This window comes from Siphateles boraxobius, unplaced genomic scaffold, assembly GCF_051911475.1.
Source record: "Siphateles boraxobius isolate OS27281-9 unplaced genomic scaffold, OSU_SipBor_1 12, whole genome shotgun sequence".
NCBI classification, from domain to species: Eukaryota; Metazoa; Chordata; class Actinopteri; order Cypriniformes; family Leuciscidae; genus Siphateles; species Siphateles boraxobius.
The window spans coordinates 17,535,196-17,548,561 of NW_027508722.1; the positions used below are offsets into that span (position 1 = coordinate 17,535,196).

General features: G+C 35.6%; 1 protein-coding gene across 12 annotated transcripts in view; it reads left to right on the plus strand.

The window, feature by feature from the left end:
* LOC143718342 (histone-lysine N-methyltransferase ASH1L-like) overlaps positions 1-11,550 on the plus strand; it is a 34,280-nt gene extending 22,730 nt beyond the window's left edge. For 4 of the 12 annotated variants that reach the window (XM_077209430.1, XM_077209479.1, XM_077209471.1 and 1 more), the window contains 10 exons: positions 679-721; positions 3,148-3,250; positions 3,393-3,495; positions 3,622-3,689; positions 3,864-4,036; positions 5,444-5,578; positions 5,688-5,742; positions 7,928-8,042; positions 8,412-8,660; positions 9,969-11,550. In XM_077209430.1, coding sequence (XP_077065545.1) covers positions 679-721; positions 3,148-3,250; positions 3,393-3,495; positions 3,622-3,689; positions 3,864-4,036; positions 5,444-5,578; positions 5,688-5,742; positions 7,928-8,042; positions 8,412-8,519 — 903 coding nt within the window. In that variant the 3' untranslated portion in view covers positions 8,520-8,660; positions 9,969-11,550. Of the gene's footprint in view, positions 1-678; positions 722-3,147; positions 3,251-3,392; positions 3,496-3,621; positions 3,690-3,863; positions 4,037-5,443; positions 5,579-5,687; positions 5,743-7,927; positions 8,043-8,411; positions 8,661-9,968 lie in introns of those variants that run through there. The other 8 variants (XM_077209447.1, XM_077209480.1, XM_077209477.1 and 5 more) reach the window with 4 other exon arrangements.
* Positions 11,551-13,366: the final 1,816 nt, after the last annotated feature.

A 13,366-nucleotide genomic window follows, 5' to 3' on the forward strand; every position in this document is an offset into this window, starting at 1 on the left:
TATTGGGGTAAATAAATAGCCTATTTGACAGCGTCATGCTCTATGACGAAATTGTTTAATTATAAACCGATCCATAAGCATTATTTTGTTGTACATTATTTTAGTTTAGGCTATAGAGAAAAACTAGAAACTACTTAGTTCCATTAGCCTTTTTTGAATTGGAACCGGCATCGTTCAATTCTTTGACAGCTGTGTTGCGTTCAGTCCAAAATGGCGGAGCTGCTGCTCTGCGCATGGGCGCGTTTGTTGCAATGGAACGTTCTATTGAGTTTCGCCTCTTGGTACATCTATACTCTTTGTTTAAACTTTGAGCGTTGTAACTTTGCAGATGTTGTTTATGTTCAAACTGCAACATTACACACTAACTAAAGTTAGAAAAGTGAAATCATAATCAGCCACCCCTTTAAGTCATTATTTGCTGAAAATCCTTTACCGTAGGTCTCGAAATCTTAAACACACATCTGCACATTAAAATGGTGCCTCAAAATTGGTAACAAGACACATGAGAACCAATGATGCCATGGATAATGCCATTGATCATTAGTTCTTAAGGGTTTCTAATGACATTAGGATGAGTAAATGATGAAAATTGTAATTTTTGAGTCAACTGTCCTTTTAAAAATTGTCTATTCATTACTGTCATACTATAATTGTGACGCAATCTCTGTTCCAATACAGCGTTCTAAAAAGTCGAAGACCCCACGGAAGACAGCCCCATCCAGTGAGTAGGCTTACCTGCTAATTTGTGTGTGTCGTTGTTTGTGTATGAAGGTGTAAGGAGGCCTAAATTTACTCTGCGGAATAACTAAACATTTTCAGTTTCCGCTCAAATACTCTGATCTGTATGGAAGCCCATTTGTACCACATAAGAAAAAAAATATCATGCAGTGGTAAATCATAATTATGACATGAATTTTTTATAATTTTGACTTAAGTCGAAATTATGACATACAAAGTAAAATATAAAAATCTCATTAATATGAGATAAAAAGAAACGTATGGCATCAAATTTAAAATTAGTAGATAAGAAGTCATTATACAGGTCAAAATTATGACAAATAAAATAACATTTATGGCATAAAAATTATTATGGCATAAAAAGGCAATATTCTGACAGTCATCATAATGACAAAAGCTCTAAATCAAAAGTCAAAATTATGAGAGAATTGTATCCCATTAGTATGACTTTTTATCTCATAATCTTTTACCTTTTGTCATAATTTTAACATCAGAATTTCCACTTGTCAGAATTCAAAATCTTTTATGTGATATTTCATGTCATAATATCAACTTTTTGTCAAATTATGACAAAAAATTTTTTTGTCAATTTTGACTTTTATCTCAATTTGACTTATTTTTTTATTTGATGTCATAATTATGACTCAGTATCTTATTAATGCACCTTTTATTTCATAATTATGACTTAGTATCTCATAATTTGTACTTTTTATGTCATGATTATGATTTACAAAAGTATGGGTTGTTTTTTCTTATGTGGTGGAAATGGGCTTCCATAGTTCTGTAACACTGCAAACACAAAAAAACAATCAACAAACAACCGCCACTTGGCCAATCAAATTTGAAGGCTGTCACTGACTACTGTGTAATATTATATTTAAAGGGGTGGTATAATGCCCCTTTTCACAAGATGTAAAATAAGTCTTTGATGTCCCCAGAGTGTTTATGTGAAGTTTTAGCTCAAAATAACCCACAGATATTTTTATATAGCATGTTAAAATTGTTAATTTTTGAGGGTGAGCAAAAACACACCGTTTTTGTGTCTGTCCCTTTAAATGCAAATGAGCTGCTGCTACCGGCACATAGGGCGGAGCTTCAAGAGCTCACTCTTAGCAGCTTCAATCATAGACATCATATAGATAGACGCCCTATCGACCGCTACTGCCTACTGGCGCGGACGAGCCGTGGGGCCGCCATCTTAGACCGGTCACCCGCTCTACTCAGTGTAATCTTCTTAGCAGGTGCAATGAGCTGTCAGCGCATTTAATTAATCATACCTCACTGAATACCGAATTGATTTTCACGCTGGGTTTTTTTCTGCAAAGGTCATAGAGGTAGCTATGATACAGGACACATGGTTCGGCGTATTTTAATATTCATAGTGGGCTTAACAGAAATAGAATATTCTGATATATGATATAAAGTGGCCATAATCCCCGAAAAGGTGGAAAAACTGGGACATTTTGACTATCAATCTGATTGAAAAACCTAATGTTGTGTCTTCAAAAACAAAACGGGGACTGTTCCCTGAAACCGGGGACGTCTGGTCACCCTATGATATGTGATGTAGGCTATGATAACGTTATGTATTTTGCAAATCACACACCAAATATGATAGAGAAGCAGAAAGAGATAGTGGTAGTAAAGTCAGATATTTTAATAGGTTGAATAAACAATATATGATTATATTATATTAGTCTACTTTGAAGCTTTTTATATTTGTCTCTCTCTGTCACACACACACACACTGTACTACCGCGTTCTTCTGCATCCATCTCTTCCCAGCCCTTGACATTTAGCAGCCCGAGTCCCAACACACACACACACACACACGAAATAGTGAAGCTACCACCAAAATACTAAATTACTAGTTAAGCTACAAGTATACTTACTAGTGACTGCCCAACACTGATAATACAGTCTGTGCCACTTGTGTAAAATTCGCAGGCCAATGTTACACCAGTAATACTTGTTTTATTTCTACAATAGCATTATTGTGTCAGTTAATATAGCCTAGCTAGCTGGCCACGATTTCAGTACAGTAATATCAAAGATCCTTGCTCCTTCTTACTAGGAACCAGGAAACTAGGAATACGGCCGGTTTAAGATGGCAGCCGTATTTCTCAGTGCCCAGCGGCCAATAGGGCATCTAGTCTCTATATAATACAGTATCTATGGCTTCAATTACCTCACACAGACATGCACTGAAAATTTCACAAATCACATTCCCGGGGGCAGGGTTAATGTAAATTTTAGGGTTTGTGATATCACTAACCTGGGAGGAAGCTTGTGTAGTCCCTTCCAGACGTTTTTTGTAGTCCTTAAAAAGCGGTTTCTGTAAAAGAAAATAGTAGAAGTCTGTAGAGTCAGTGAATATTGTGTAAACATTTTCTTCTTTGTCTCTTTGAGATGGGTCTTTTGATGTAAAATCTCACACTCAGACCGAAGACAGTTTCTGTAAACCTCATAAGCACAGTGTGACTCGTGACTGCGTTTCTGACCGCCTTAATAGGTAAATAAACACACACACATACACAAGCACATTCGCAGGCAAAACATCTATTGTTGAATTTAAAGTGGAGTGAATTTCTTTTAGGCTGTTTTTTTACACTTGGTTTCAATTTGTTTGTCTGAATCTTTTTTCTTAATCATAGAAATGTCAGCTGTAGACCAACTACAGAAGACGTTGGAGAAGAAATCAGTGAAACAGACATGGATAATAAGCTTCCCAATCAATCCGACCCATTCGAACAGCAGGTATATTCAGATAAAGCTTCACTCCTCCATTACTCCTGTTCCATTACATCATGCCTGAATGTGACTTCATCATTGTGAATTAGTGCATGGTCAGTTGGGTCACATTGCGAATGACTTTATTTGCAGGAGAAAGGCAATGATGCTGAAAATGTCCCCTCCCCTCTCCTGATGATGCCCTTGTCTTATGAGGACAGGCAAGAACACACAGTGATAAAAAATAACACGATTTCTACCCTTTCCTCACATTCCTTTTTTATGTTTTATGGATTGTTTTATGCTCTCCTCTTACTTGCACACTCACATTTCTCCTTGTCTTGTACTTCTTACGTTTGTTCATATATATGTGATTACTCTTATTCCCCTGATAGGAGTTTCGTCTTGGAACATAGCATTTTTCTGGTGAGAAACTATGAAAAAATGAGAGACAGACAGGCATTGCTCCTGAGGGAGGAGGTGACAGAGCGAGAGAATGAAAACAAGGAAGATGGAGGGAGCTGCCAAAGTCAGAAAGGGGATCTGGAAGACTCCAGCACTAAGTCAGGTCCAGCAGTGTGTGTATAGCTGTAGTGTGTGTGTGTGTGTGTGTGTGTGTGTGTGTGTGTGTGTGTGTGTGTGTGTGTGTGTGTGTGTGTGTGTGTGTGTGTGTGTGTGTGTGTGTGTGTGTGTGTGTGTGTGTGTGTGTGTGTGTGTCTGTCTGTCTGTCTGTCTGTCTGTCTGTGTTGTCAGATTGTTTTCAGCTGTTAAAGGGATAAATTGCCTAAAATAAATATTCTGTTATCATTTATTTACCAATTATGACCATTTTCCATGATTCTTATCTTAATTATGCAGGCTGTTGTGCCTTTAAGACTGTCATCTTCGCATGAGAAATAACACAGTGTTTTGATGTGCTTTTACTCACAAGCTGCAGGTTTGCTGTCAAGTCCAACATAGTTCCCTCTTGTGAAAAAAAAGTGTGCTTAACTGTATTGAATGTGCACTTGTAGTCTACTTTGTATCTTAAAAGTATATGTTTAAAAAAATGTATTTTGCTGATAATATAATATCAAAGAAATAAAAGCCAAAGAAATAAAAAGTGTCAGCATCACTATACTGAAATGTTACACAAACTGTCATCAGGTATCAGAGACTTTCTTTAAAAAAGTATCTAGAGGAAAAAAGTATCTATTCAGATTTTTCCTTAATATGGGCCAAGTTTCTGAAAACAAATTAGATAAAACTTGGCGTCATGTCCATTCGTACAGGGTTTTCCTGCTGTATGGGCGTCATGAGTTTTCAAATGTATTTGGTTTGTGTTTGAATGTATTTGAGTTGTGGAAGTATGAAAGCCATATCAGTGTAATTTCAACAATTGTTCCTTTTTTAAGTTTTGAGTGTAGTACGAAATTGATCCCTCATGATATGACTCTAATGTTATACTTTCTAAGTGTGTAGCTGGAGTGAATTGGTTTGCCAGCAAACCTCACCTTGACCTAAGCGTATGTACTGGTGCTACAAAAGACACTTAAATTAAGTGGGACAGTCTGTTTCTAGCGCTTTTTTTGACCTGAGGCAGTTTCTTGATGAAGAACATGGCATCAGCTATTCCTCCTCCTCCTTCATGCTCTGTGGGCCGTAGCTCTGGACCAGCTCCCAAAACCACCTCAATTCTATTTCCACTCTGCATTAGTCAAAAGGGCAGAAGAGGACATGTGGTTAACGGCTAGTGCAACTGGCACGTACAGGCTACCATGTCCCGTTGAGTTCATGGAAAAAGTGTATTTAAGTGCATTCCGATTATTGCACTTAAAATTAAGATGACAGACTGTGAGAGTCTTAAGATTGCAGTCCATTACTGAATGTGTATTGAAGAGTCTGCACGTTTTTCAAGTCTGCTGTGTATCATGTATGTGTAATAATAAGACTATGTTCTATATGTGTAAGAGGATGTGTGTTCTGCACATTACAGACCAGCACCTGACTCACTCGAGCACACAGTCTGAAAACAGACTCGGCGGCGAGGGAGATGAGGGGAGAAGTGTACGGAGCAGAAACCTCACGCAAACACTCCAGGGGATCTATGACGTCATTGTCAGTCACAAGGGTACGTCTGCTGATTTTATTTATAGAGACGTGTTGCAAAAGCCTGAGACAGAAGCTCAGTGTGAAGACCAGCACAGCTGATCACTCTTTCTGTCATTTGTGTTTTTTAGGGTCATCTGGACAGTCCCTCGCCGCTCCTCTGCTGAACCTGTGCTCCAGAAAGAGGTTTGTGTGTGTGTGCTTTTCCACACGCCAGTGTTGTTTGCTCAGCGACTCTCCTGCTGTTGTCTTCACAGTCTCCAGATGATTAGAGATTCAGGGAGTTTGGGAGGATCTTCAATCCTCTTTACACTGACAGCTAGAGTAGATTAAAAAGAAATCAAATGCTCTTAAAACGGTGGTGTGGTGATGATAGTTATTAAAGGGGTCATCGGATGCCCATTTTCCACAAGTTGGTGTGATTCTTTAGGGTCTTCATGTAAAGTTTGTAACATACTTTGGTTAAAATTCCTCAATGGTTGTGTAAAGTAACACCCTTTTTACCTCCTCAAAAACAGCTCTGTTCACAGCGACCCGTTTCGGTGCATGTCTCTTTAAATGATAATGAGCAAATGCTCACCCCACTCCTCTCTTCCATGGGGGTGTTGACACAAGTAAAGTGCTGGTTTGGCGGACAGTATACAAATGGCTAAGGGCGGAAATATGCTAATATGGGACAGTCCGTCAGTGGTAATGTGCGGAGCATGAGCAATATGACATCATATTGCTCAGAAAATCCAAACGGCTTGACTATTGAGAGTGTTTAGACTTTTTGAGGATGAAAAAAAAGGAGTGAATGGATTTTTTTCATTGTAAGGTGGTTGTGTCCACACACTGCAAAGACCCATTTTTATGCAAACACCATATAAAAGTGAATTTTCCATCCGATGACCCCTTTAAGGATGTCAGTTGTCAGTAATTTCTATAATTTGAATAATGTTAATGTCGTAAAAATGTCTGTGTCAGTCTCTTGACGCTGTTCACACATGTACATGTGAACTTGTGAATTACATAATGTCTGCCTATGGTGTTTATTGGCTGCCCACGAACAACATCTACTTTGACCTGTAGATATAGCTGAGGCCTGGAAGAGTTTGGTTTGTGTTATTGACATGCCGTTGTTGACATTTCTGCGCCACAAAAGCAAATCCGGTATGGTAAATCCGACACCATAGTCACTGTTCATATAACTGTGTATACAGTGAAATGAGGAAGCCTCCGGAGCTGAAATTCAGATCTGGTAATTGCCGTTTTGTTTCCGACACACGCTGTTAGCGGTAGACCAATCACAACAGACCGGGTCATCTGACCAATCAGAGTAGATTAGGCTCTCAGAAAGGAGGGGTTTTGTGAGACCCAATCATTGATCTAACTGTTTCAGACACTGTGACAATTATTTTAATTTTTTTCCTTGGATTCATGTAAACTTATTGTAGGAGACTGCCGTAATTGGAGGTCTATTATAATAACAGAACTGTGAAGTCAAAATATAGCATGGAAGGAGGTTGTCTGGTTTTATTAAATTCCTGCCCCTGATTGGGGAATGGTTTGGCACCAATTCAATTTTTAGAGGCCATTCACCTTGACATGTCTCCATCTTTAAATAATAGTTCACCCAAAACTTAAAATTCAGTCATTTATTAGTTGGTGCAACCAAACACACAGCAATGAACTTTGATTTCCTCGTTGCTATCGCTAGTCGGAGACAGTACATGGTACACTACTGCGCAAAAGTTTGGGGTCGGTACGAAAGTCTTACGATCTCCAAGTCTGCATTTATTTGATCAAAAATACAATAAAAACAGTAATATTTTGACATATTATAACAATTTTAAATTAGCTTTTTCCTTAAGAAATCATTCTAATATGCTGATTTGGTGCTCAAGAAACATTAAGAAACATTTATTCTAATTATTATCTACATTCAGTTGTGCTGCTAAATATTTTGGTGTAAACCACTATGCATTTTTTTCATGATTCTTCGATTGATAGAAGGTTCAAAAGAATAGCATTTATTTGAAATATAAATATTTTGTAACATTGTAAATGTCTCAAGTGTCACTTTTGATCAATGCTTCCTTGCTGCACGAAAGACTATCTTTCAAAAATCTTATAGACTCCAAACTTTTGAATGGTAGAGTATGTATAATTTGGCGGTAGGGGATGTTCTCACTCTACAGACTCTCACTTTTATCGGACAACAATTTGTACAACATAGAGTACAACATTTCAGTCAGTACACTAGAATATAGATGTCCTCAAAGCTACCAGACAAGGACTAAAATCACAAAACTCCCATTTTGATTTCATGGGGGGGGTTTTATATTTGTTGGGGGAAAAAATAATTAAATTTGTGTGTTTTCTCTTCCAGATCAGGCTCGGCTCCTGTTGATCTTACTATGTTGCAGAGACAGCTCCTCTCAGGCCACTACGAGAGTCTGGACACCTTTCATTCAGACATGCTGAAGGTGTTCCACTGCGCTGAGGTCAGTTTCACACAGTATTGATGGACTCACACTGTTTAATGTTGTTCTGCACCTGTCATAGGTCTGAAAAGGTCATACCTCATACTGACCATCAAACAAAAATCAGAATAGAATAGATTTTCATGGCCACACTTCCTGAGTATTTTCCTTGCAATGTTACCATAGAACAGCACCGTGAATTTACAACACTGACAGTCTCTCTGGAGCATCCTGAGCTTCAGTGTCTTATGCCTCACTGGTTTGGCAAGGACATGCTGTTTGAAGCCTAATATCTGCAGATTGGAGCCAAGCCTAAAATCTACCTCAGCGTAATGTTCAGAAATGCACTGTTAATATCTCATCCTCTCATTATGTTTTGAATCCTTTCAGAAATACTACGGTTGCGAGTCCTCAGTGGGTCGTAACGTGAGGCAGCTGAGGGAAGTGTACCATAGTGTTCATCGGGAGGCCATAACTCAGATCGGCAGTTTCCTGTGAGTGACAAAAAACACATCAGCAGCCTTTGTCAGGGCGTTGCTGTGACCAAACCCAGAGGCATGATGGGCCTTCCAGAAGGCAGATAATGCTCTCCGATACCAAAGACCTGCTGTATATTGCACTCACAGATGCACTGTACAGGTAAAAGGTTTGCCATTTATACACAAACACACACATACTGTACTAACGTCCACACAAGTCCCAATTCACACACAAAAAAAAAATCATTTAGAGAAATCATTTCAGTTATAAACATCAATAATGGAGATGCACAATATATTGGTACCATATTGGTAATCATGCGATACTAGAGGGTTTTTTAAGTTAATAGTCAAAGTTAGATGTACAGTATATTGGACAATATTTAATTGTGTATGCTCATATCTCATATTTTTGAATTTAGATTACCTTTTATTAGTCATTTATCTTTAAAAACACTTATAATTTAGTAACACTATTAAATCTAATTTTGATTAAATCTTAAAACGAATATTAATTTTAATACTGAATATTATAATGCTGTGAATTTACCTGTAGCTTTTAATACAGTTAAGAACAACTGATTTTATTTTTTTATATATATATTACTTTTTTCAGATTTAAATATAGATATCTAATAAATATCTAGATAATAGCCATTTATTAGTTTTCAATATTTGAGTTTTTTATTAATTTATAGTAATAAGATAATATTTAGCTTTAGATTTTATTTTAATTTATTAATTTAATTAATTATAAAAATAAAACATTTTATTGTATTTGTATTCATGAATTTATAATCATTATCCATTTATTAGTTCTTAATATTTTATTTTTTATTTTTTTATTAATTTGTATTATTTTTATAAATTAATTTTATTAATTTTATAAAATTAAAATTATAAAAATAAAACATTATTTTTGATTTATTTTGGTTTAAATATTATACATTTTATATTATACATTTTAATGTTTTTTTCCGTTATCGCCCAGAACACGAAAATATTTATTGGCTTATCAAATCAACCAGAATTTAAGCACATCCCATTACTGCAGTAAATGATTTTCTAGCAGTATTTTTTGTCTTATATTTCAGTAAAATTATTTAAATATTATAAATATAGCAGTTAAAACAAGACTGCTAAAAGAAATGAAGGCTTGTTTACGTAGAAGGTTTCTTTTACTTCCCCTAATAACAATTTTTGTTTCTTTCCCTCAATTATTCAAGGCTAACCAAACCATTTGCTAATGTACAATAACACAAGCTTATATTTTTCAAGTGTTTTTGTGGACAGTCGGGCTCTAGAGGTGAAGCGCTAACTATAACAGCTTTAAGGCCACCGCATGGATCAAAGCCTTTTATTTCTCCACACTTCGAGGGTCCTTTAATAATTCCCATTTCACTTGATTTATATTTGCTTGTAAGGTGCTCTCGCTCTTACTATTTCTCTCATTCTTTGTCCTCTGCAGGTTAAGACAGCACTCCTGGAAATGCCATTTGTGAGCATGGACACGGCTGATGCTTTACAACCTGATTAGTTGAAAGCCCCTCAGCCTTTCTTTCTCTCAGGGAAAAGAAAGTCAAGCGAAGAAACAGGAGACATGATAAAACAAATCAATATCCGAGACCCCAGATCCTTTCATATACCCGAACAACTTGCAATTCTTTTATTTTGAGATATTACAGCATACTGAACATAAACATGTTGAATGGGATGCAGGAAACCATTCAAACAAAGTCGCGCTGCTGTTTGTGTCGAAGGAATGAACACACACGGACTGTTTTAAATCATTCAACACACTACATCAGCATACCTACAAGATGCTGACTACATACCTACAGCTGACTGAACAGTTATGAAGGATGGGAGCAGAAGCCTTTTTATGTCGAAGTTATAACTATAAAGTAACCAATAATGCATGAAAGGTTTAATAACACAGCCTTAATGTAAGCAAATGTGTATGTTTATAGTCATTTTAGAAAAAAGAAATATTTTAAAGGGAATTTACTACCACTTTGTGCAGAGCTGTCTTGTGCTAGTGATGTTTTGTAATATATTGATTTGAGGCAGTAATCTTTATAGCTTTGAGACTCCGAAATGTTTTATATTGTTGTATATTGTAAATAATGTATATTTAGAAAAGTTATGTTTCAGTATGGTTCAAGAAACTATAAATTGTTGTGGGTAAATAATCTCTATCTTTAATAATATTTTTATAAATAGTTTTTTGATGGTGTCTCGATGTGTAATTTTGGAACAGGACAATCAATTCCTGTAAAATATCAGATTTTCATAGTCTTCTTTATGCATGACATACTTTATATTGCTTCATGTATAATCGCAGTGTATGCAACAACGTATATGGTTATGCTGAACTAAGAAATTAGTTGTTAGAAGCGCATTAAGCAGCTTAAAGAAGAGCAAATGAATTAAACCAGCTACATTAGTTAACTAATTAAAGTGAGTCAATATTTGAACCATTGTGCTTTCAGAATTAATAGGTTTTATTGTTTATTGATAATAGTGCTTGAAAAAAGTTGCAACTAATTACTCTACAGAGACTAATAAACCCATAGGCAGAGCTGCAGATCAATTTTTATCTTTTGCTTTGTTGATAAAAGTATATGTGCTTCATAAGTCACATTTTAATTTATCCCATAGCTTTTTCTGTACAAATAAATGTTTCAGTGAACCTACATTAGCTAGTTGTATAATTATATGATTCATTAAATATCATTCCTTTAAGGTATTACTCAAATTTGTTTTCAAGGCAAAAGCAGGTAATTATGTAAAATTGTTTAACTGAACTCCTGACTAGATGGAAAATTGTTGATAAAGTTTCTTTCCAGGTTTCTTTTTACATTGTGGACTTGATTTCATCCCTCTAGTTATATAAGGGGATAAGAATAGATTCTGGGGTGACTGGTTTTCACGTGGAGTGTGCAAAGGGTCATCACAAACGAGATTGAAAGAGAAGAAGCGGAATATTACAGTATGACTAACTGTGTCTGAAGTGCTATAATTATTAAATGTATAGATTGTGTACCTGCTATCTGTATTAGCTGTTATTTCATTTAATAGCGGTGTCAGGATTGTGGTTTAGAAGGGAAAATGGCACTCTCTCTCGTGGTAATAATATTAACACTGCGATACTAATATAATAGATGCAGATTTGAAACTGCAACTAGACTAAATCAAATGTTAAAATAACCATATTGAATGAAAAGAAATGGCATTTTGATAAAGAGACTCGTATAAAAAAATCCTTGTTTTCCTATAGGTCTGCATGCAAAATGTAGTGTTGTGTTGTGAATAAATAGCAAATGGCAAAAAGTTAGTGAACTTGTCTACAAAGGAGACAGCAGGGTTACTGAAGAGCGTACTTGAGATTAAATATAGAATAAATACATATCACGTGTAAAAACAATTCATTAATTCGTCTATATATATGTCTATGAATCAATCAACGTGTATATACACACTCACAGACATGTGCGAGTTTGGACTTTGTTCGTTCACAAATGTAACTAGTGATGAAGTGTGATTTAAGGAAGTTTACTTTTTCTATAGGGATGGAGGTGAATTACACTTGTATGATGTCGCCATCTAGTGGCCTTAGTAGATCAGTGCAGGGTATTTTTGTGTAATCCCATCCCATCGGCGGAGGTTACATTAAAAACATAAATTGTAACGTTTACACGTAACATTTTTATGTTAAATACACTATTGTTTTATATAGAATTGTTCTATTGCCTGTACAGTAAAACAGTTGTGACAGTAAGATTCATGTTGTAGCTCAAACTTTAGCAATTAAATATAAATTAATTCCAATTGTAATCAATACATATTCATCGTTGTATTTGCTGTATTACTATAGGCCTATTATAAGCCTTATATTAAAACTCTTCCCAACTAGATTCCTAGTGAATATCGGCCATTTCCATACTGCACTGTATAGCATTATGAGCTAACCATGTGATACAGCAGTGAAAGCCCTGTGCTGTGCATAACTGGACCTCTGCTATAGCACACATATAGCCTACTCATCTAATCATTTCTGACATTGTCACCGTTGGTTGAATTAACGACAAGTGAAGCAAAACAAAAACCAAACAAGATTATCCCTTACAGATACCTGATGGCAACTGTTTTTACAACTGCTCATTCTTTCATGGTCTTCAGCTGTTGTAAGCGCCTGAACTGCCAGCTGTTAGCGTTGAGATCAGTTTGTTGATGGTAAAGCGAAGTAGAAAAGAAGCTTGGACCTTGACCAGGAACACTAATGCGCATAGCACAAGATATCTGGACATAATGCAATTTCTGTTCATTTTATTTTACTGTTTTATTATTATGATTTTTATTTTTTGTTGATAATTGGCCTTAGCCCTGGATAATTTATAACCTCTGACTTTGATTCTGTTTGTTTGTTTTTTGTTTTGTTTATTTGTTCATTGACTGATTTTTATTCTAAGCTTCATATTAAACAACATATTTTACATTTAGGGACAATAAGACATTTATAATATTACAAAAAGATTACTATTTCAAATAAATGCTGTTCTTTTGAACTTTCTATTCATTAAAGAATCCTGAAAAAAAGATGTCATGGTTTCCACAAAAAAAATATTAAGCACTGTTTTCAACATTGATAATAATAATAAGAAATGTTTATTGAGCAGCAAATTCGGCATATTAGAATGATTTCTGATGGATCATGTGACTATGACAAGAGTTATGATGCTCTGCCATCACAGGAATCAATTACATATAAAATATCTATTTTTATATTAGAAAACAATTAGTTTTCATTTGAATAATAGTTCATAATATTGCTGTTTTACTGTAAGTTTGATCAAAAAAATGCAG